Raw genomic sequence first — 22,791 nt, 5'->3', positions numbered from 1 at the left:
TCAGACTCTGAGCCAGAGTCAAAGCTTTCAACCGTTTGGGCGCTCAGCCAAGTATTCAATTCAACAACAGGCAATTGCCTGCAGTCAGTCGAGGTTGAAGCGTCTTGGTGAACGGTTGTCGTAGACAGAGAGAGCAAAAGTACAAAGTAAAATAAAATAAAGTAAACTGATTTCCCGGCCGATACCGATACACGATACACACACCCCCGTGTCGAGCAGGCACACATTTTAGGCCATAATAATAAAAGTGAAACAAATGCAGATCAACGACGACGATCACGGCACTGATCTGCTTTAGCCCGTCCGTCTGTAAGCCGCCTTGCCTTGCCTTGCCTTTGTGTTGTGCCATATTCGTGCCCCATTGTCTCGACGCGACAGGAAAAAACTGAGGCAACCAACTGCACAACTGCAGAGTAAGACTGCTGTAAGCTGCAACTGCAACTGTTGCCGTTGAGGCAACTGTAACTGCCACTGCCACTGCAACGTGAAGCACCCGCCCGCTATTTTGGTGGCATATTAGGCAACCAACCCCCACATACGATACGATACGATACGATAGGAGAGTACGAGTGTGTGCCGCCTGCCTGCCTGCCTGCCTGTACTTAGCCGCTTTATAGGCCAGGCCAACTCATGCAAATTTGAGGCAATCTTTCGCTTTGGATGTAGCTGCTCGATACTCCAATTCCCCCCAACTACAACTACAGCTCCAGTACCAGACAAAAACACAGCAACAGAGGCACAACAAAATAATAAAAGCAAAAAAAACAACAACAAACAAACAAACGAGTGCTGCAATTGCAAATTGTCTTAATAGGTAGGCGCTGCTGCCACTGCTGCCGCTGCGAGACTGTTGCCAATAAAAACGGATTGATTGTAATTGTTTTATAAAACGAAATTTAACGATTCGTTAAATCGCTGTGAGATTTCAGCTAGTTTCGGCAGCGGTACTCCTCTCCCTACCCACATCGGTAATCGTTAATATTGTGTGAAAAACGATCGCGGTTTTTGGCGGCTCTCTTGCCAATCGCCTTTCTTCAAGTGCATTAAACGGAGTGCAAAGCGGAGTAGGAGAGGCAGTGTATAGAGATAGAGAGAGAGAGAGTCCCAGTGCCCCCCATAACGATAGCCGAATATCCAAGAAACCGAGCAGCCGAACAGCAAAAGCAGCCACAACATGTTGCCCAGGATAACTTTGGTGTTTATCATTATTTGTGGATATTTATTATTTACGGGTAAGTGCAAATAAATCAAAAGTACCCTCAGCATGGCATCAATGGTACCCGCATGCCATGTACCTGTCGAATCGGGACTTGTTTAGCCGTTACTTATCTAACATCAAAGACACTTGTGGAGGATTGAAAGAGGGGAAACACAGATAAATATGCAAAGGACTTTTACTTGGTGTTGAATGACTTGAATACTTAGATTTTCCTGTTGCAAAAAGAGGTACTGCCACCACAAAGAATTCCAGGTGTAAAGATGTGAAGACTTGCACAAGAACAGAATTTAAATGAATGACCGCTCGATTGCTTGGGTGTGTCAGAACTGATTTTATACCGAAACATAATTGTCGCTTAGGCTGCAGCAGAATTGGATTATGTACAGAGTACATAAATATAATACGTACATGCAAGCATCAGCATAAATGGCCAGCATGTATAATGGAATACGAGTACAAACATATTTACACACTGCAGAATATGCAGTCTATGTGATCTAGTCCGAGGGACTAGATCAAATGGGTTTCTTGCTCTATGCCAGCACTTATATAAATGTAATTATATTTGTGTAAAGTTTGTCTGCTCCTATGTATTTATGTTATATTCCGCTGCAGTATGCTGGAAGTCTCTGCCGGATCATTCCACTCATCAGAGTGATAAGCTAAGTACAACGCTCATCTAAGAGATCTAAAACTTGAGCTGGTAAGGGCTTGCTTGAAGTTTTTTGTCCCCCAAACATTTAGACAGAGACTTTGAAAAGGAAGCGGAGGAGTAAAAAAAATCTGGCATGTAATCCAAGCAACTTTTCTTTTGTGTTCTCATTCTAATTAAATCATTCATTATAGTACGTGAATGATTTATTTATATTATGATTAATAAACACGAGTAGTAAGTACTGCTATGGAAAATCGGAAAATTTGTAGTCAAATTCCAAAAACGGGAAATGTCGGGTCGCAATTCAAATATCTTATATGTAGGTGCAAATTGTTGGCGTGTGCCAATCGCTGCTGCCTCGTTCAATCATACCCCCAAAACCAAACCGAATGCAGGAATTTGCATATCAATCATTCGCTGCGTGTTATGTGGCATGGTGGCATATTGATTTTGGGGCTATTTGATGTATGGGTTTGAGAGCAGATCGAGAGAGAGAGATCGCATTCGCATTCGAGAGAGCTGCTCCTTTCCATTCCAAAAGTCCAAGCACCCACCACATAGAGTATCTATCCGTACAGCAGCAAGAACCGCGCATTTATGGTCACACCAACCTGCCACACGTTTCTTCTTTTGGCTCTCGGTTTGGCTCGGCTCGGCTCGGATTTAGTTAAATCAAATTACACGCAGAAAAATGCAAGTTAAGCGCAATAAATTCAAGCAGATTACACGACAACGACGCCACTTTGATGGACGTATCTGCGTATGTATTTCGTGTATCTTTGCGTGCGAGTGTGTGTGAATGAATGCTGCTGGTGGTGGAGGTGGGAACGAGTGTGGTGCCTGTGCCTGCCTTGATGTGTCAAGCTCCGCCAAAACCGCAAAAACCGAAAACTGCCTCCAAAACGTTGGCGATGGCTGCGTGTCTCTTTCCATTTTATGGTCCGTGGATCGGTGTTGGTTGCCCCCCACACCACCTTGGCTGTCCAGCCATTTGGCGCGCATGCGTAGCGTATGGGGCGTTTTGGGGAAGAGAGCCTTGCAACATCTCCCCAGACTCGACACGAAACAACGCTGCGGAATATTTGTATGCTTTATTGGCCAATGTGGCAAAAGTTCAGGTTATTTATGAGACGTTATGTCCAAGACTTTCTAATATGCCAAGCCCCATCACCAGCATCACCATTAGCCATAAGGCAAGCAGGCAGGCAGACAGACAGCTAGACAGGAAAGTTCTATTTGCCACTTGACATTTGGCAAAGATTTGAAGGTTGCCCAAGTCCGCACCCCAAAAAGCTGAACCAAAGCGAACCGAACCAAATGCTGCACGACATTTTCTGTGGCAAATGCAAAAGCAAAAGCAATTTTTATACATAGCTGCATATGTACCTATGTATGTATGTACCTATACCATGTACGAATAAAAAAGTAATAAAATTAAGAGACCAAGTCGAAGGCTGTGTGATCCGCGATCCGCCTTTGCCGTCGTCTGCTTTCTGCTATTTGCCATTTCAACGAGGTGCGATTTGTGGCCTGCCTCTAATTAACAGTCGGGTCGATCTGGCTGGCATCTGGCTGGCTCTGGCATTGTGTTTGATTATTACTTGGATTCAATACAAATTTCATGTCAAAAGTGTCTGTTGTCCACTCAGCCACAGCGGCGACGAGGCAAATGTCAAAGCGTCGCAGATTGTTGCTGGTATACCCTGTAATGATGTGGAGTTCCGGGGTCTAGTTGGGAACCATGGCAACGTGGAAGTTGCTTAGTCGTTCCATCCCTTTTTGTGGGCAACTGAATCCTTCTAAAAAGACTCTCGCCTGGAATACAGTCACTCGGAACAACTGACACAATCTAAAATTTGAAAGTGACTGGTAATGCCAAGTGCTTCATAAAGTCGCGATTAAGCAGCAGCAGCAGCAGCGGATCTTGCTCTGTGTTGGGTCTGGGAGTACATGTACAACAAAGTCCCTGAAGCTGAAGGGGGCCCATCTCGAGACGAATGGCTTCCCACTCACATTAAGCATTCATCCGACACAGGCAGCCGCAGCCAGCCGCCACACAAATCAGCCGCCGCACCAAGCCAGCAACACACGGCGTATACGTAATGCATGCCACTAACTGCTAAGCAACCTTTTTGCCGCTGCTGCTGCTTATTATGCGCCGCTGCTGTTGTTGGGTTAAAAGCCAGCACATCCGCTTTAGGCATCATCGGCACAGCAAATGATTTGCCCCATTCGAATGCAAATGATTTTCAATTATTGCGAGATGCGATGCCAAAGACACAGCTAGCTAATTGTGGGAAAACGACAAATGATTTCCATGCGGAAACTTTTATGATATACTAGAGCCTCCACTCTATAGGTCAATAAATTCTTTGCCGCACTAGGATGTGGGTTAAAAGCCACCGTGGCACCAGGTGCAGCACACTATGCCGGGCTTCGTCCCCAGACAACACACGCAATGCACTGCAACAAAAACATTCTGCATGTTCATATTAATTGATTTATATGCATGGCTAACACAACAAATGCAAACACCCTGCAAACAAAAATCAAAAACAAAAACAAAAACAACTCTGACCCGATACAGCCAGACAGACAAACAGACACACAAAAGACTTACCTGCCTGCGCACAAACATTTTTGCGCGTAAGTCAAACATTTTGGTACACACGAGAAAACAATTTATGCGGCTGTCAGCCAACAGCCACCAAACAGCCAACACATCGGCCCGGCCATTGGACCATTGGGAGACCACCTCCCCAGCTGACATATGCAAATGGCTCGACCGAACACGGCCCAAGACAACAGCGCGATAAACTGCACAAAAAATGCGGCATGTCACACACATAATACTAATCCCAAGCATTAATTCCGATTGAGTTTTTTGCAATTTGTCAAAAAAAAAAAATACAAGCAATATTCTCTACGAAAAAAGAAACCTGCACCAATTTTTAAGCTGCAAAAGTTTTTCTAGAACTCTTAAAGTTTCAAGAGCAATACGCGCGCAGAATTATAATGCTATAAATTACGATCTGTAGATAAACTAAATTATCCACACTGGAAATTAAATGCAAGTTAATAATCACAACGACTTATAATTGCCTTCATAAACTGATTCTAAGTCTTTCGGTAGCTCTCATCGTTATTATGTACGTATTACTTTTATTCCTTTTCTATGGATTATAATCCATAAAACTGCCTGCAGAATCTTTGTCATGTTTTTTCAGAGAATCACTCAACGCACTTGCATTAAAACTGCGACAGCATCATCCACACAAAATGCTCCACAGAGTCCATTAAATAGCGGCTCATGTTAATGCTCTGGCATAATTTTCAATTAAAATGAAATTTGTTTTGTGTGCGACAAATTGCGGAAAAATTCAGTCATTTATATTTATGAGACATGCGACATGAAAAACTGCCCGGGCCAGCACGCGGAAAGCGTCCTCCCACCTCTCCCTCTCTCTCTCTATCCTTTGGACGGACGGGCGGTTTGGAAAACTGTGGGAACCACTCACCGCGCGGCCTTTCAATGCAATTAACATGAAATAAAAATACATAATTACATATAAAAGCTTATTAAACTGTGTTTGTGTGTGTGAGTGTTTGCAGCAGACAACGATGATCGGATCAGCAGCGTTTGGGAGGATAATTGTTTATTTTGTGCCTTAAAGTAGGTGAGAGCTTCGTCCATGCAATGGAAACTCTATTGGGGGGTTTTGTTATGGTGTTGCTGCAAAAGCATAAACAAAACAAATTCATGTGGTGGTTGGTGGTGCTAACTTAGACCCACAAAGTGGTGCTTTCTTTTTTAAAATCCGTTTTTGAATGCCCCGTAGAATCAAACCGAAATCACAAAAAAAAATAAATAAATAAATGTAATTTGTAAGATTGATCACACAACTTGCAACGTGCTGCAGGAAACCCTTCCTCGAGCGAAATTCCCGGCGCTACCTCCTACACCCAAATGCAAATTTATGCTTGTAATGAGCTGCTGTTGAGCAGCCCGACCAGCAGACCGAAACTTGTACATCGACGAGGCTCTACTCTGGCCACCGCCCATGAAATCGGAGGCCTCGAGCGCCTAGCGGCGGCCCGCTTACGTGGTAGTTAACTGGAAACGCTTAAGGCGCTTTACTGGATTGCTTTGGATATAGTTATATAGTTATGGTGGGTGTCTTATGGCCAGCGATAACAATCCAAAGACAACGAGAGCTGTTCTAACGGCATTTCGTACTAAATTTTATATGGTCGGTTATGGGCGGGTGGGTTTAGGCCAATAGTTCTCCCCGGCCGGCCTGTGGATTTGTTTTTGGCCAAATCCAAATAGATTTTTGGCTGCGTTCATAATTTAAACGTTGCAACCATATAGTTGGGCGGGCAGGGAGTGCAGCAGGAGGACTGACTGACTGGACTGGACTGGGTGCTGGCTAGACAAAAGCGCCTGCCTGTGCCTTTGAGCTATTTGCGGCCATTGAAAGCGTAGACATCGTCGTCGTCGTCGTCGTCGTAGTCGTTGCACGAGCGCATGAACGCGAGCGAACTCGTTCGTTTTGTGGCATTGTTTTAGGTTTTTGGCTCAGAGGTTTGGCCCGACAGTTTATGCAATGCATTTAGTCAATAGATTAAGGAGGCTGTGACTACACACACACACTTTTATATATACCTACATGCCATACTTATATATATCTAGATCTATATATATATATATATATATATATGTGTGTGTGTGTAACAAATCGTGACTGCATGAAGTTGCCGTTAAAATATACGACTGGCCCCAACAACACAGCACAGCAGAGCACAACTGGCGGCGATCAAGCGACATAAAACCTATTTTATTTTCGTTATTTTTAAGGTGGAGCCCGCCGCGACAATTTTTTCGTTGATGGTTCAGTTGATTTTTTGGCGGCCTAAAAGATGGAAGTGGCTTTGATTATGGCATTACTCGTACAAGCACAACAAACTGTGCTCCACATACAATAATATCTCATTGGGTTCGTTTGATTTGTGGATAAAGAAAACTGCATTAGTTTATGCTGGCAATTGCAAAAGTTCAATATTAATTTAGTGTGTCTTAAAATCCTAAGGAACCACAAAACTGTCATCTTATTCGCTGTGGTCGATTTTATTACAGCATTATCCTGAGACATCCAATTACTTGGAAAAAAACTACCCAAACCAACCATTTCTTTACATAAATCTTTAAAAAAATGTGGCAATCGATTGAGGATAAATTTGATTAAAACAAAAATCTATGACGAGTTATCTAGAGTACTCTACATGGCATATACACATATCTCTTTCTATGGCGATGTTTTTAAGGTTAACCCGTGGCACACCTGGCAGATTTATGGAAATGTCGCTGCACGACGCATGGATCCCGTTCGTTTGTTTCAACGTGCATCGCGCGCCACATGCCGCAGCATGCAACAGGAAATTCATTTACATAATTTTTGCGTTTGGCCATTTCGCATCCTTTGCGTTTGACTGGGCATTATCCTTTTAATAAGCGGATGAGCAGCGGATGGTGCGGGGGGGTGGGTGGTATGAGCGTAGACTGGACAGGAGACACCGCTGACCAAGCCGTGTGGATAATCAGCCTATCAAGGATTCAATTATATAATGAGCTTAATTTATTTTGCGCCGCTTTACGTACAGCCACAACAACAACAACAACGAACGAAGAGGAGGAGCAGGAGGAGAGGGGAGAGCACAGTTCCATGGATCCGAGATCCCACCATGCTCCATCGTGTGCTCATCATGGCAACTGAATTATGCATCTTGTTGTTGCTGGTGGTAGAGTGCCGTTGTCCCTGACTGTGGATATGGCTGTTGGCAGTGGGCTGTGGCTGCCTCTCCGGCTGTCGCCGGCAGTTGCTGTTCATGTTGATGTGGAAGGATGTGCCGTGGCGACGTCTTTTGCTTTTTTATAAATGATTTATTTACCCATAATTGTCGCCTGGTGTGGAGCTGCTCGCATTCACCTCTGGCTGGCTCAATGGCTGGCTTTTTGAACCCTTTAACCGATTAAGGCCCAGTAGAACGGGCATTATTTATGGGTTTATTTTTGTGTGTGTGAATTTTAATGCAAAATCTCCCCTCACAAGATATTCGCTATGCTAGTAAATTATTTTAAAGTACTTCATTAAGGAGACACTTCAAAACAGTTGCCAGAAATTGAAATTCTCTTTAATTTGTACAAAGGAACAACAAGAAGGAACTGAGAAACAAAACGTTCCATAAACAATTTATTTTCTAGTGAAAACCAGAATAAATCAATTCTAAAAACTTGTTCATATTTTTATATACCTAAGTAAGAAATATAATTAATACTACGAAATTATTCTCAGTCTATGCTCTTCTTTAGTCTATGCATACTCTTTTCTTCTTTGCTTCTTCTTTGGTCTCTGTTACTTTGTTTTCCAGAGGCAAATATCTACCCAGAAAAATGACTGAACTTGCACTTGGCACACACCATGGAAACTCGCTTAGGGTAAACAGCAAAACGATAAATAAGAGCCTGATAATTGTTTATTTAAGCCCAAAATATTTTACTAAATAGGAATAGAAAATTTCCCACTTTATATAATATTAAAATACTCCTTTCTTGTGTAGATTTTGTCACGTAAAAATCAAATTAATAAATCAACATATTTCGCTGTTATATAGAAAGTTTTTAATTTAGATGCAAAAACAATTTCTTACTAACAATTAGTTAGTCAGACTTTCTCTTGAAAACTTTACCTTTCGCGTCCTGGCAATGAGAGAAATACATTAATAATTCCATCAGGACATTGCCGATAACTGATAAAAAGAGAAAAGCCGAAGCTTAATTTATGTGGAACGAACTTCACTGCCATAAGCCCAACCATGGAGTCGGAGTCGTGAGAGTCCTCCTATTCCACGGCTATAATCCACAGACAGAGGCAGCCATAGCGTGCCCGGCCCGACTCTCAGATGCGTTTACGCTGATACAAGTTTTGTGGGAAAATTTGATTTATTTGGCCAAACGAGGCCTGAAGTTGCTGCGATTTTTATCAGTCGCTCGATGGTGTGGCGGTGTGTCGGAACAAAAGGTGCCAAAAATTCAAAGCAAACCCCAAACGACAATTACACAATTGTGAAATGCGTTGCAGTGGCAGTGGCTGGCTGTGCGCTGTGTTTCTGTTTAATTTTCCCCCCCGATTCCCATCCCAGCTGCTGACTCAATTTCGCGCACACTCCAACCACCAAACCGAACGAAAGGCAATTACTTTAATTATGCGACTGCACAAAACCAAAACCAAAGCCAAAGCCAAACCAAACCAACACAGCAATAGAAATAGAAACAGAAAGAGCAAAAGCAAGAAAACCCAATCACATTGGCGACGACAGGCCACCAAACCGAACGAATGAACGAACCGAACCCACCAGCAGCCGAAGCGGCGCAAAAAAACCAAACGAAATCATCAGATTTGATGGAGAAACCCCAACCCGTGGAAGGATGCGGGACGGCGGCCGCAGTGCAGAGAGTGGCGGCGCACCAACGTCCGTCCAGGTTACCTAACCCAAGCCCCAAACGGGCCGAGCCGGGCCGGGCCGGGCCTGACGTGACAAAGGGGTGTGCCCCCAAAGCCAGGCCATGACAACAACGCACTCCCCATCCGTTTTCCCAAAAAGAAATATACTTTTTTTTTTTTTGTATATTTTTTTCTCTCACGCACAAAATTTTTTTTGACATTAGGCCGCAAACAAATACGTGGCTAATGGACGCGGCTATATGGCCAATCTATAGATACAGATACAGATACAAAGATACCCGAGTGTAGGTATGTGTATGGAGGTATCGTATCAGTGCCAAGTTTTTACAATTTGTCGCCGCAATTGCTGGTTGGCCTCTCTCGCGACTCGATTCGACTCCACTCCACTCAACTCGACTCTAATTACAATTTGATTGTTTTTCTTTTTCGCAGTAATTATTTCAATTGTAATAAATTTTGTTGCTATTTTTGCGAAATTTAATGTTGCAATTTGTCAGCCGTCCCTGTCCCCCCTCCCATCACTGTACGTGTGTGTTATAATTCGCTAATAATTTAATTTTTTAATTTTATGCTTTCTGCATTCGATTGCTCTCTATGTGGGAGTGGGAGGGAGCCTGGCAGTTAGTAGACGTAGTAGATGGGTGCCAGGAGGCGGGACTCTGCCTAATTGGTTTCTGCTCTCTGAGGCGTGTGCTGGCCATTCGGGACAAATAATTAGCTGGTCTGTGTGGCTGGGCTCCAAACCGAACGGAATACTTACTTATTTGTAAATTGGATTATTTTCTGTGGTGCCGGATTTATGGGCATTTTTATTTTGTATTATTTATTATTTGGACATATTTACATATGCGTGTGGATTGCATCATAATTCATATCGATTACCATTCATTTAAAGATCGCTTGGAACGAGTTCTTCTATGACTGCAACTACGAATGTAAAACTGGAATAAAACTTCCTAATGTGTTGAAAACGAATAATCAAATAATTGTGCAGAATACTTCAAACTGGCTTCAAGTTTCGTCGCTCTATCGGACATTCCAATATTTTTTTCTCACTTCCAAAAACCATAAAGAAAATCGTTATTTTCTGGTCCCCAGATTGCATTGGCAATCGTAAATTTATCTTAGTTAGAGTTAAGGCTATAAAATATTTATGAACAGATTTTAACGATTTTTATAATTACGAGACGACGAGTTCTTTAACGACTGATCAGACTTTTATGTGCTCATAGATTACATTTCGAGTTAGAAGACTTTTGGCAGGCCTTTTTGTTAAGCGACAAAGACAAGAATTTAGCAAAGGAGTCGCAGCAGAAGTTCTGCTGTTATTACAAATATTTCCAAATCCAAATCTCGTTTTGGTGTCGGCGTTTTCGTAAATTATACAGATTATGATTATACTATTACTTATTTTGTTACCAATACAGAGTGAAAACAATTAAATAAAAACTTAAATTGATTTCGAATCTTTTTAAAGTTTTCGATTACAATCGCAGCTAGTTCGTTAGATCGATTGCTTAGTCATCAACTATAGCTGCTTTGAACAGCTGCATTGAAATCGCCTTCCCTTGCTCGAGTTCTGCTCCCCCCACACCGACACCACCGCACCACAATCGACATCAGATGAAAGGCCCATGTACGAGGCAACAATAACCGATCGGGCAGGCAGGCAGGCATACTATGCCATAATTCAACACTGCAATTACACAACCTAAAACGCTGCCGAACCGAGAACTGAGTAGTTCACAGACAGCGCAGCGCCGGAACAAGGTTAAGGTCAATTGCAACAGGCAACAAGTCAACAGGCAACGACGACAACTGCCAACCAATGTGAATAAATTGCGCGTGAAACGTATTGTAGAATACAATTTAAGAACTAGTTTTCAAGTCCGCTTCCAGCTGCAGCTACAGCGACAGCTACAGCAGCCGCGGCAGAGCATGCAAAATGTAAATTAAAGAGGTTCGCTCAAAAAATAAACATGTACATATAAACAGATTTCCAAGGCAATGCTAAATAAATTTGTGTGGGGGCTGCTCTCTGAAGGAAGCGGACGAACTGAGTTAAGCGGAGCGAAGCGAGGCAGATCAGAGCCGCAAATGAATCAAGTTTATGTACAACAACAAATCAACCTAATGAGCCCCAAAACGGAGTTATGCAAAATCGGAAAAGCAAAACCAGAATGCACAAAAATAAAAATACTAATAAATAGTTAAAGTGGCTGCGCCGAATCTTCTATACTCTTTTCTACAATATTTTTTTATTTAACCAATAAAATACAGGAACAGGAATGCATTCTGTGCTTTTACTTAAGAAATTCGACAAATTAATTGAAGTAATATTTGTTAAGAAAATATGCTAGATCAGATAGGTTTTTGTGTCTACAAATTGGACATTTACTTTCAACATTCGGTCCAGCACCGAGGCCCACCAGGCTTGTGGGTAGCAAGCACGTGCCTTACAGAATCGAATTAATGTTTTTGCCTGGAATAACTTGCTTGTTTCCGACTATAGCCAAAAACCCCTCTCTGAAAGGGTACAATAAAAAAACAGAAAATAGTATTAAGCAATTACCACAGCAGAGAGATCTTTAGTCAGAGACAAATCTTTTCCCACTGCCAAAGAAGCGCGCAAGGTCAGCCAGCAGGCAAAATGCGGCAACCGCACGAAACTTGTCATCAGAAGCAGCAGCGGCAGCAGCAGCAGCAGCAACACAAGCAAACGGCGGCAACTGCAACAGAATGAGAGAACATTTGTTGCACAATTGCTTGCAACGCCAGCAGCAAAAGCCAAAAGCGGGTCAGACACTCTTGAGGTTAAAGTTAACTTGGCTTGGGCTACCGTCGCTACCGTCTCGAGAACTGGGTTAGGAGTGGCTGAATTCGTATTCGTTTCTTGACATTAGCGCCCAAATGTTGGCATCGTAGTAAGCTGGCCCCAGCCCCCGGCGAAACCTTGAACTTTAGAGAACTTTTGGGGCTTGGTCAATCCGATATCTGATGTCTGATGGCTAATCTGATGTTTCATTTGCTTGCAGATTGCCGCGAAACGGTGCGATCGAAGCGAGCTAAACGCCCACGGGCCCCAGAACCGGTCAACTTTGAGCCGGAGCCACAGCAAGATCTGGAGAACGATGAGAGCGGCAGCCAGGAGAAGGATCTGCCCGAGATACCCGAAAACTTTCTGAGTCCATCGGTGCGCGAGTATCTGGAGCTGGGAAAATCCATTCCGGGTAAGTTTTTGTTTGTAATTTTTAGAGACTACCTTCAGTGGTGTATCAGAAGCCGGAAACATATCCATCCAAGTATGGTTCAGACTTTTAGATGACTTTTCACTTCCCAAAATGTGACTTTGATTGTTTAGAGTCTAGTCAAACACCTGTGACGAATAGCAGCATCCATGTCCAGTCCGTTTTTATAGCTTTTACTCACTCATTATATATATAAATGCCAGTGCGAGAGATCGCCTGCATTCCTGCATATAAACTATGGAATGGAGACCCACCCTCGTTGCATTTGTTGATGCCAATGACAAGTCAATCAATATGCACGCCCACCCCCGTCTGGTCATTAAGGATGCCACAGCCACGACCACCAATGGCGAGGGTATGGTGGGGGTTCAGCCTAACCCAGCAGTGCCAGCAGCCACCTCTGGACTCGGTCTCAACTGTGGGGGGATCCGGATCCGGCCACTGCCAAAATATATTTTTTGTTCAGCTTTTTTCGTTCGGGTTGGAGCTGAAGATGAGGGCGAAATGCATTTCGGGCGCCATCAGCATCAGGCTCGAAAAAGCGGAGTGCGAGCGAGATTTTAAATTATTTTTCGCCCGAACGGAATGAATATTTGGCACAGAAGTGCATCTACTCGTAAATTCATTTATTAGTGCCAGAGACCCCCACCCCCCACCCGACCCGAGTGCCGGGGATTTGTTTATGCGCGTTTTATTTTTTTGGGCCTCTGTTTTTTCGGGTTTTGGACCAGGACTGGAACTGGAACCTGCATTTGACACATTCTGGGAGGGAGGAGCCTGTCCGGCGTTGGGGGGTGCACACACACATTTTTTTTCTGGCGGTTTTCTTGCCAGTAAGGTTGGATGAAGTGAAATTGATTGGAAACCGAATGCGTGACATGCAGTTTGGTTTTGGTTTTGTTTGTTTGTTTGTTGGAACGAGAGACTCACTAATTGCAATAACAAAATCATTCACAGGTCGTCCCGGGGTCGACTATCCCATCCTGTCGGCGGTGCCCTACACGAACTTCTACTGCGACGAGCAGGAGTATCCCGGATTCTTTGCCGACATGGAGACCCGCTGCCAGGGTGAGTATTTTCATCCATTCCACCATACCAATATTCTTCGAAGCATAGATTGAGAGATCTGTTCTGTTCCAGGCTGGCACTACTGCGACATTGATGGACGCCAGGCCTCCTTCCTCTGCCCCAATGGCACTCAGTTCTCGCAGGCCGTCTTCGTCTGCGACTGGTGGTTCAACGTGCGCTGCGATCTCTCGCCCCGGCTGTACGCCATTAATGCCCGGCTCTATCAGCGCCCCAAGGTGAACCCCACGCGGCCGCATCGCATCATCACCAAGCAGCTGGTCGAAGATATATTCACCTAGGCACCAACCACCCACCCACCCAGCAGCATTCCTTTCCATAGACTTAGTTTGCCGATGCCTATTAGATTATAGAGTAGGTCTCCATTTAGTTAATGCCTTAGGCTAAGTTTGAGTTTAATGTTTTGTATCTTTTGCATGAATTTAGGCTCATATATATTTAAGATCTGATTAGATATAGTTTTTGCGCTTTTGTACAGAATCCACTCTCATTTAAGACTCTACAAGTCAACGAATTAATTCTTTATTTTGACATCTCATATCCACAAATTAAAGAGTTTTCATTCCATTAGGAATTCCTAAGCAGCGCATCTTTGACAATCGTATGAAATATATAGCTTTCTCCATCTGTTCATCAGCTTTTTCCCCCAAATGGTTCTATAAATCTCTTTACGTGTAGCATCTGTATATTTTAGTTTAACGTTTGCAGGCATTCCTAAGCTAAGTTGCATTTTCTAGCTGAAGTTTCCTTTGTTAAATATTACCACTAGGATTGTACATATTTTAAGATTCCTAAAAACCAATTTAAATAAAGATTATTGCTAAGAAAACAAAACATAAGTGGGAAAGTTCTCATTTAAGTGGAGACAAATCCGCAGAGATCTAAGATATGGAGCCCAGGGACAAACCCAAAGACGATAGCAAAGCAGTCAAAACTGGAACAGAAACAGATTTCGAGAGTCCAATACAAAATGGATTAAGCTTAGCTACTATCCAATGCCAATCAAATAAAAACTCCCTCTACAGTGAGAAGTCAGCTGCGTGAGGGAGGAATCATCAATGAATATTCGAAGGCAATGAATTTACTTCAATTTACTTTTAAGTAATTATTTTACTGCAAGCAGTAACCTGAATTATGTCCCATCGAGCATTTTGTTGAATTTTTTAGGGAAAAAAAAAAGGAAACGCCAAATTTCATCCAAGGAGTCGTTGAATATTGCCAGAGTTAAACTATTGCACTATTTGTATTGTTAAACTTAACTGAGGGGGGTCAAGTTTTAGAGGTTACAACTAAAAAATGGTAAGGGTTTACGGCCTGCTGTAGGTCCTAACAGCCACTTGCGTCCTAGCTTACATTTCTCATACTAAAAGTTCATTACGACAATAAAAACTATTCCATAGTTTGCACGAATGTACTGGGACCTGCTGTTGCTGCTGTTGCTTTGCCAACTATGCAGCTTTTTCTCACAGCACACGCTCAGGCGCACAGTAGAAACAGCAGGCAAGAAAAGAGACTGTTGCATACTTTCTGTTGTCTGGCCGCAATGCATGTGGCAGCCAAAAATGGGCCAAAAGAGCTAGAGCCAAACAGTTGGCCAAAACAACTGCAGGAGGCAGCTGTCGGCGGCGTAGCCCAAGAGCATGCACTGTCACGTCGGCCGATATGAGGCTCAATGGTCTAGGGGTATGATTCTCGCTTTGGGTGCGAGAGGTCCCGGGTTCAAATCCCGGTTGAGCCCAGTCAACTTTTTGCGCAAAAACATTTTTATGGTCTGGCCAGGCCACGCCAGCCTACCGGTTGTGGTGGGTTAATTAAACAGACAAAATAAGCAAAAGACATAGACAAAGGCGAAGCGAAATGGACGATTGGAAAATGCAGATAGGCGAGACATTTTGGCCAAACAAATGAACGAACGCGAACGCTGTGGCGATGGCATCGGGTTGATTGGATGGGTTGGCAACGGGCGACTGGGGGGACTCAGAAGATAATGAAAGGCGGCCTGACGTGGATGGCTTATGGCTAATACGGCTACAGCTACAGTCCCAGCCACAGTCAACTCAGGAGGCAGCCTGCATGCAACTTGTTTGCTGCATTTACGATTGACTTGGCCGATAAGTCTTTGTGTGTTTTATGGTCGACAATTGGAAAATTGAACAATGAGTGTTGCTCCGGGACCAGGCCAGGCCAAGCCTCTGCCAGTGCCCATGGTGGAATGCCCCCAAACCAAGTGGCAGCATGCACACAAAGTGTGAAAGATTTAAAGTTGCAGCCAAAAGAGACCTGATTATGATGTAACTCCACACACAAACGGTTTATCTTCTTTTATGTGGGGGACGACGACATTTGTTGACAAAGCTACCCCCAACCCCACCACGCTTCCCATCAGCATCATAAATATGTAATTCGGCGAAAGAATAGAGTTATCATATTTGTAAAAGCCGCACTGCCTTACGTGGCTCTCTCGCATCGCATTACCGCATCTAAATCCAACCGATGCAGCTCCCAAATAAAAAACTACTTTCACTCGGGACCGGGGCATCTCGACATCAAAATCATTCCAGAAATATGCAAGTTTGTCGGACAAAGTGTGGAGACTGTCGGCCTTCGCATCGGGACGAGTTGAACGGATCAACAGGCAGTGCCAGCAGCCAGAGCAGCTGCTGCAACAAGTGCTGGTACGGTCCGGGCCAGGGCAGTCAACCTGCAACCTGCTCAATCAAAAGTCTCTTATTCAGCCAGCTAGGCAGCCCAAATTTAGTGGCCTGAGTATTCGGCTGACTCAGTTAAGACCCGAACCAGGCCAGCCAGCAGCTGGCTTTTGGCGATGTGTGTAGTGCACTAGAAATCATACTCGTACGATAGTTTGCACAGTACTTTTCCTGTACCTAACATTCTATCAAGTATAATTATATTAAGGACTTTCAAAGCTTACGCATGTGTTATGTACAGGGTTAGATATACCCAATTCCCTCTTAGAAACGGATTACATACAGTACAAATAATGCTCACAAAGCAGGTTATCATTGTCGGAAATAGGACTTGAGCAGACTGAGCGTGATCGAATTTCCAACAATTTAATAAATGATAAAGCTAACGATTAAAATTACGAGTATTATGTGCAGCAATTTCGTTAGAGTGTCATGCCTGCATGTATCCGAAAGTAAAAAGAGCAGAAAGATCGCAAGTATTTCCAGACATTTTTTCGGTTTGGACACGACGGTTTGCCATCGCTAATCAGCATTCTGACATGCCTCGCCAGAAGTTGAATGTTTGTTATACAGTTATGAAGCAGGAAAGATAATGACAAACAGCAGTGAAATAAATTGAAATTCTTTTCGTGCTAAAGCGACAGCCCCCTGGCAGCCAGCGGTGGCTTATGTGTAATATTTCGTTGTCGTCGTTAATGTTTCTTGTAGAGGTGGGCATGGATCACGGGCGTGCGTGTTCGTTCAGAGCAAAATCGGCACGAAAAATCACAAGAAACGGAAGATCAGATTTTCCGTCCTACCTCCTAACTCGTCCTAACGTATGTTTATTTATGGAAAGTAAAAAAAAACACAAAAAAAATATTGCATCTGTTTCCGCCCGGGATCGAACCGGGGGCCTTCTGCGTGTTAGGCGCTAACACCACGGAAACAGTTGAAACTACTACCGCCCAAACGTCAAGTTCAGGGGCTCGGCTCGGTCACCCAAGCTGGCGAGGAGCCAAGGAAACTGGTTCAAAGTCTATTTAAAGTTTAAAATATTTAAATATATGTATGTATGGTACATTCAGTGATTGGGCATTGTTTGGCCATTGTTGAGGGGCGGTGATACAATATATTTTAGTGTGTAGGAAGGGGTGTACTATCTGCTCAGAGAGTGATTGATCCAATAAACGCTACACCCTACATAAAATAATTTAAAAAAATATAAAAATTTTTATATTTTGTATTGGACCGTGCTTGGAAAATGTTTAGCCTGCTTGCCCAGTGGTTGGGTCGTGTTCAAAAATTGCTGTCCATGCACATTTCTAGTTTCGTGTGCTTTGTGGCAGCCTGGGCATGAAACGAAATCAATCCGACTGCACTCGAACAAATCACGAGCAGCTGCTGCTGCTGCAAGAAGCCCCAACCAGATCGCGGCCTATCGACTAATGGCCCGGCAACAAGATGCAGTTTGGGGTTAGGCAGAGGCGGAGGCAGAGTCAGGTGTGGTTCAGCGGTTCCATAACTGTTAATGACTTTCGGTGGCGGCCACAGTGTTGCAGCAGTGGAGAAACACATTTAATGAGTGCCACAACAGCACAGCAGGCAACCAGCTGAGCAGCAGAGCCGTCTGATCAATTGCCTGTTTTTTGGCCAAGTGAATGTCATTGGCCATTGAAAGTGAATGCTCGATGCTCTCTGGTGAAAGGATTCGAGTGCTGTGCTGTTGGGGAATCGGGGGGATACCCAACGCCTAATGAGACGGCCATTCTCGGACCCACTCATCTGCCACTGCAACACAAGCAATAACTCCCACAATTGTGATTGCGATTGTGCAACCGAAACAGAAAGCAGACAGCAGCTAATTTGCCTATCAATGCTGTTTTTTTTTTTTTTTCAATTTACGAGATGGATTGCGGCATCCCCCAAGCACAGCACAGCACAGCACAGCTCTGCTTTGCTCTGATCTCGTCTAGTCTAGTCTTGCAATGAAATATGAGAACCAGCAGCCAGCCACTCCGCGAGTCACGCAATTCAAGTGTAAAATTACATTTTCTTCATTCATAAAATGCAACATGCAGCCAGCCGCTGCCGCTGCTGCTGCTGGCTAAGGAAAGCGTGAGCATTTCCCTCTCGTAATGAGGCAACCACAGTGCTGTTGCTGTTGCGGGTGCGGAATGTTGTACATACATTGTTAGTGGGGTGGAGGATTCGATTCATAGATGTAATACCAGCGGGCGTGAAATGTCGGTTATTTGGTCAGTAGTTGATTGAAGCACGAACACACAACAATCAGCGAAGCAAGTAACCAACAACCAACTAACAACAAACCCCTTTTGGCATACATACCTTCATTGTATAATTAACAAGTTATGTAAATGGATGTGAGATTAAAAATAGAATTCATAAATTTGTTCACATTAAGGTATTAAGATATTCAATTTGATTCAAAGGCTATAATTAAAGCAGTTGAACGTAGGACCCATCGTTAAATGAAAATAAAACTTTACATTGAGATAGGAAAAGAGGAATAAAAGCTAGTCAGCTATTCAAATAGTGTAAAGGAGCACTAGCTCTACATAAATATTTTTATTTTTTATTTAATTTAACCACTCGTAAATCCATGTACTATTCCCCATGTAAATCCCCTATGCCAACGGTTAAAACCCGTGTGAATAACATCTTCCATTTACACATTTTAACAATCCTTTCAAAGCTTAGGGATAACAATTAAAGTGTAATTAATTCCTTCCTGAAAGCTTTGATGAATATTCCCAAAACAAATAAAAGTCCCCGTTCCTCAAGTGGCCCAAAATCTTCAAGTCTGTGATAAGTATAAGTTCATTTATTTCTGATATTTATGCGTATAATATATTCCCAACTGCAGATGGCAACCAGTAAGGCAATTAGATAATAGATTCCAGCAAATCATGCTCCCAGAAGAGACAATGAATATTACTCTTAGAGGCAGTTGCCACCGTCCGGAAGTGGATGCAAATCAATGCAACATACACTTGCATCAAGTGTCTGTCTGTGTGGGTGTGTGTGTAAATCCGAATTTCATTCTATAACAAATACAAGTGATAGATATATGTACATATGTATGTATGTGCCTAACAAACCATTACACGCATTGTCAAATTAAGTGTAAATAACTCGTTTGAATAAACAAATAAATCCTGACACGCAACACAGAAAAACTGAGTCCGTCACTTGGTAGGTAGGAGAGAGAGAGAGAGTCGAGTGGAGCTGAGAGTCGAGAGCCGAGAGTCGAGAGCCGAGTGGAGTGGAGTGGAGGCCCCACTAAAATAGGGTAAGAGTGCAAAGTGCATTTGCATAATGACAATGCAATTTGGAATAAACGCAGGACACATGTCAACGAATAAATTAATTTACTCTAAAGTTATTTATGCAGCAAACAAAGTGCCAAACCAAAAACCGATCCGAGAGCAACACGCACGCACACACACACACACACGCACATACACACAATGGCAGACAATGGCACTGAGAGTCGTCCAGACTGGGACAGATTGGTTGTTGTTGTTGCCAAATGAGAGTTTTAGTGGACCAAAGGAGCGAGAGCAGGAGGAGAAGATGGGCGCAGAGCGTGATGCCTGGAATGGCCCGTTTGGCATGTGCCTAATGAAGGAAGTATCTGTTGGTATCCTGCTGTTGGCTGAACACACAAACACATCAGCTGCACCTGCACCGTGCTGCAGACGGACGCCCACATGGATGGGATTCCTCACCAGATAACAGCATCGTCATCTGCATTAATTGTATGGCTATGGCTATGGCGATGGCGATGGCTATATGGCTATGCTTACGGCCATTTCCATGATGGCTCTATGGCTCTATTTGCCTAAGCTGCCGAGACTGAACCAAAACTTAAATAGCCTCGTTTTCTTCTGCTGTTGGCCAACAAAACAAGGTGAATGGATCTCTCCCACCATCTCCTCGCCCGCTGGCAGCTTTTGCTTGCTGTCTGCTTCTGGTTGCTGGTCGGCAGGCCACTTTTCAATTATAAAAAACTCTCTCAAACGAATGGCAAACGCAGTGCGCAACACTCAAAGGCGTGCAATTTGAAATGCCAATTGATTTAGACCGGAATACAAAAAAAAAAAATAAACATTGTATGTACATTTCTGCTGGCAATCCCGGCGACTTGTTAGTTGCAGGCACTTCCAGAGAGATGCGGAGCTACAAAAAGTGCGGCAATTGCAACAGAAATAGAATAAAGAGAGAGAGATAGAGATGGGTAAAAACGAACCGAAGCTGGGAATACCCTAGTCGTTCAGTGTATTTGAATATTTATTTAGATGGCTCATTCTAGAGTTTAAAAGTTGTTATTTATTTGCATAGAAAATATAATAAATATATTGAAAGATATGTAATACATATATATCTATAAAAATAAATACATATTATGTGTATATTGGAAGAGCATGCAAAAGCGTGCGAGCAGTAGAGAGACACCTGAAGTGCCGAGAGGGAAAAAGAGGAATAGAAGTTCCAACTCCGCTGCGCGCTCGCTGCGTATTATTATTGTTGTTGCTGCTGAGAGAGCAAACTAAATAAAGATCAAGAGATAAGAAAATTGGGACGGCGCTGAGCAGAGCACAAACGAAATGCAAGCAGAGGTGCAGTCATAAATATAATGTTAAATTTGCGTGCCAAACAGAGTCCCAAATTTAAATGACCCGCCCATCAAGCGGAAACCAAAGTCAAAGAGCCATCCCTAACACTGCGGTCCCTTGTGCCCGTTCCTCCTCCTGCCCGTTGTGTCCGAGAGAAGAGTTCCATTCAATTGCGCTTTGTACGATTCATGGCGCGCGCGTGATTTTTTTCAGCTTATGTACGGTGGCTTTGGCTGGCACTATTTTTAACCAGCATCCATCCCGCCCCCCCATCGGCAACCAACCGCAGCACAGCAGCAGCCACAAACATTTTAGCCAGAAGCCGCAGCTACAATGTTGACAACGTCAACCCGTGTCCGTGTCGGTGTCCGTGTGTCCCCGTCCGGATCCCCTTGTCCGTGCCCGCCCGCGTCTGCGTCTATTTCCATGTCGCCAATGTTTGTCCACAATTCAAAATCATTTAAGCGCGCTTTCTGCTCTTTCAGTCGGAGCTTTTGTATGGCAACCTACCTCCTTTTTCTTCGTTGGCTACTTTTTCTTTCATTTTCATTTTTCGAGCTGAGAGTTCTCTTTTTTTTATGGCTTTCCTTTTTATGGATTATTTTCACGCCTCTGGCGCTTTGCATTTTGCCTTTTTGCTGGCCACATTTTCCATTGGCGGGTACAGAGGATATGAAGGCTGTGGGTAGGGGAGGATGGATGGAAACAAGTCCACAGGCAGAGTGGCATGGCATGGCCGGTCGGGCATATTTCTTTGGCCGGGCAATATAATTGAAAATCCCACAAAGGTGTCGTCGATGCTTTGTGACTAAATTGAATTTAGTAATCGCTTTTTTATCGACCATTTCAAACTAAACACACTGGCTCCTATGGACACAGGGCTTCGGGCACTTTCTAAACCATGTTTTGGCACGTGCTCCACTCCACCACCGGTCCGGTCCACTCTCTGGCAGGCAAGGCACTCCCTCCTCTCCCTGTACTCCCTATACATACACGCCATGATCCTTCTCTCCGCTGTGTAGGCTCCAACTACATGAAGTGCCGCAGGGTGCCGCCGCATTGCATTGACTACAATTCGACAGACAATGACCATACCATACCAGACGATTTGGGCACTTATAAGCCCATAGTAATAATATAAGAGATAATAAATTGCCAGCCAGACGACAACCGTCCAACCATTCCAGTTCTTTTTTCTCCCATATAATTCGACCTCAAGCACTTATCACGCGATTTAATGCTTGCACTGGCACTTTCATTCGCTTACCCCCGTGGGCTTCATTAATTATTTATGGGTGAACAGGGGAAATTATGTATAATTTTTCTATTTCATTCAATTCATTCAACAATTAAATTAAACTTGAAATCCGGCTCGCCTGCATTTTTTATTTTTTTGCTGAACTTGAAAAACTGGCAGATTATGTAAATGCTGGGGGAAATGAGCGACATCCATTAAAAATAAAAACGAAAGGAAATTTCAAATGTGCAATGCGAAAGGGGTGGGGCGGCCAGGTAATTGGGCCAGGCCAAATACAATGCGTGTCCCGTACAAAATTTCACCACATGATTTATAAATCCACTTTTAATTAAATTAAATCGAATTGTTTGAAAGTCGCACAATGAAGTTGGTGGGGGATTGCCTACATATGAAAATATAGCATGATGGGTCCCCATAAATTATGATAAAAATAGGTACGAAATTTGTGGTTTTTTAATGGCGAAATTGAGGTACC

General features: G+C 43.5%; 2 protein-coding genes and 1 non-coding gene across 3 annotated transcripts in view; 2 read left to right on the top strand and 1 right to left on the bottom strand.

The window, feature by feature from the left end:
* LOC111066827 overlaps positions 1-22,791 on the bottom strand; it is a 60,894-nt gene that overhangs the window by 8,545 nt on the left and 29,558 nt on the right.
* On the top strand, positions 1,082-14,555 carry LOC111066831. Its single transcript, XM_022355732.2, has 4 exons — positions 1,082-1,232; positions 12,433-12,627; positions 13,603-13,713; positions 13,786-14,555. Exons 1-4 carry the CDS (start codon positions 1,175-1,177, stop codon positions 14,010-14,012), a joined length of 591 nt encoding a protein of 196 aa, XP_022211424.1. The 5' UTR covers positions 1,082-1,174; the 3' UTR covers positions 14,013-14,555.
* On the top strand, positions 15,398-15,469 carry Trnap-ugg. Its single transcript has one exon. It is a non-coding gene; the product is annotated as a tRNA-Pro (tRNA).

Source organism: Drosophila obscura, unplaced genomic scaffold (genome assembly GCF_018151105.1).
Source record: "Drosophila obscura isolate BZ-5 IFL unplaced genomic scaffold, ASM1815110v1 contig_150, whole genome shotgun sequence".
Lineage (NCBI taxonomy): Eukaryota > Metazoa > Arthropoda > Insecta > Diptera > Drosophilidae > Drosophila > Drosophila obscura.
Note: the sequence above shows the minus strand (reverse complement) of the source record. Positions and strands in the feature narration are given on the sequence as shown.

Coding starts and splice junctions, on each gene's coding strand:
- LOC111066831 (XM_022355732.2), top strand. CDS start 1,175: ATGTTGCCCAGGATAACTTTGGTGTTTATCATTATTTGTGGATATTTA. Junction 1,233..12,432: donor TGGATATTTATTATTTACGG/GTAAGTGCAAAT, acceptor ATTTGCTTGCAG/ATTGCCGCGAAACGGTGCGA. Junction 13,714..13,785: donor CATGGAGACCCGCTGCCAGG/GTGAGTATTTTC, acceptor GTTCTGTTCCAG/GCTGGCACTACTGCGACATT.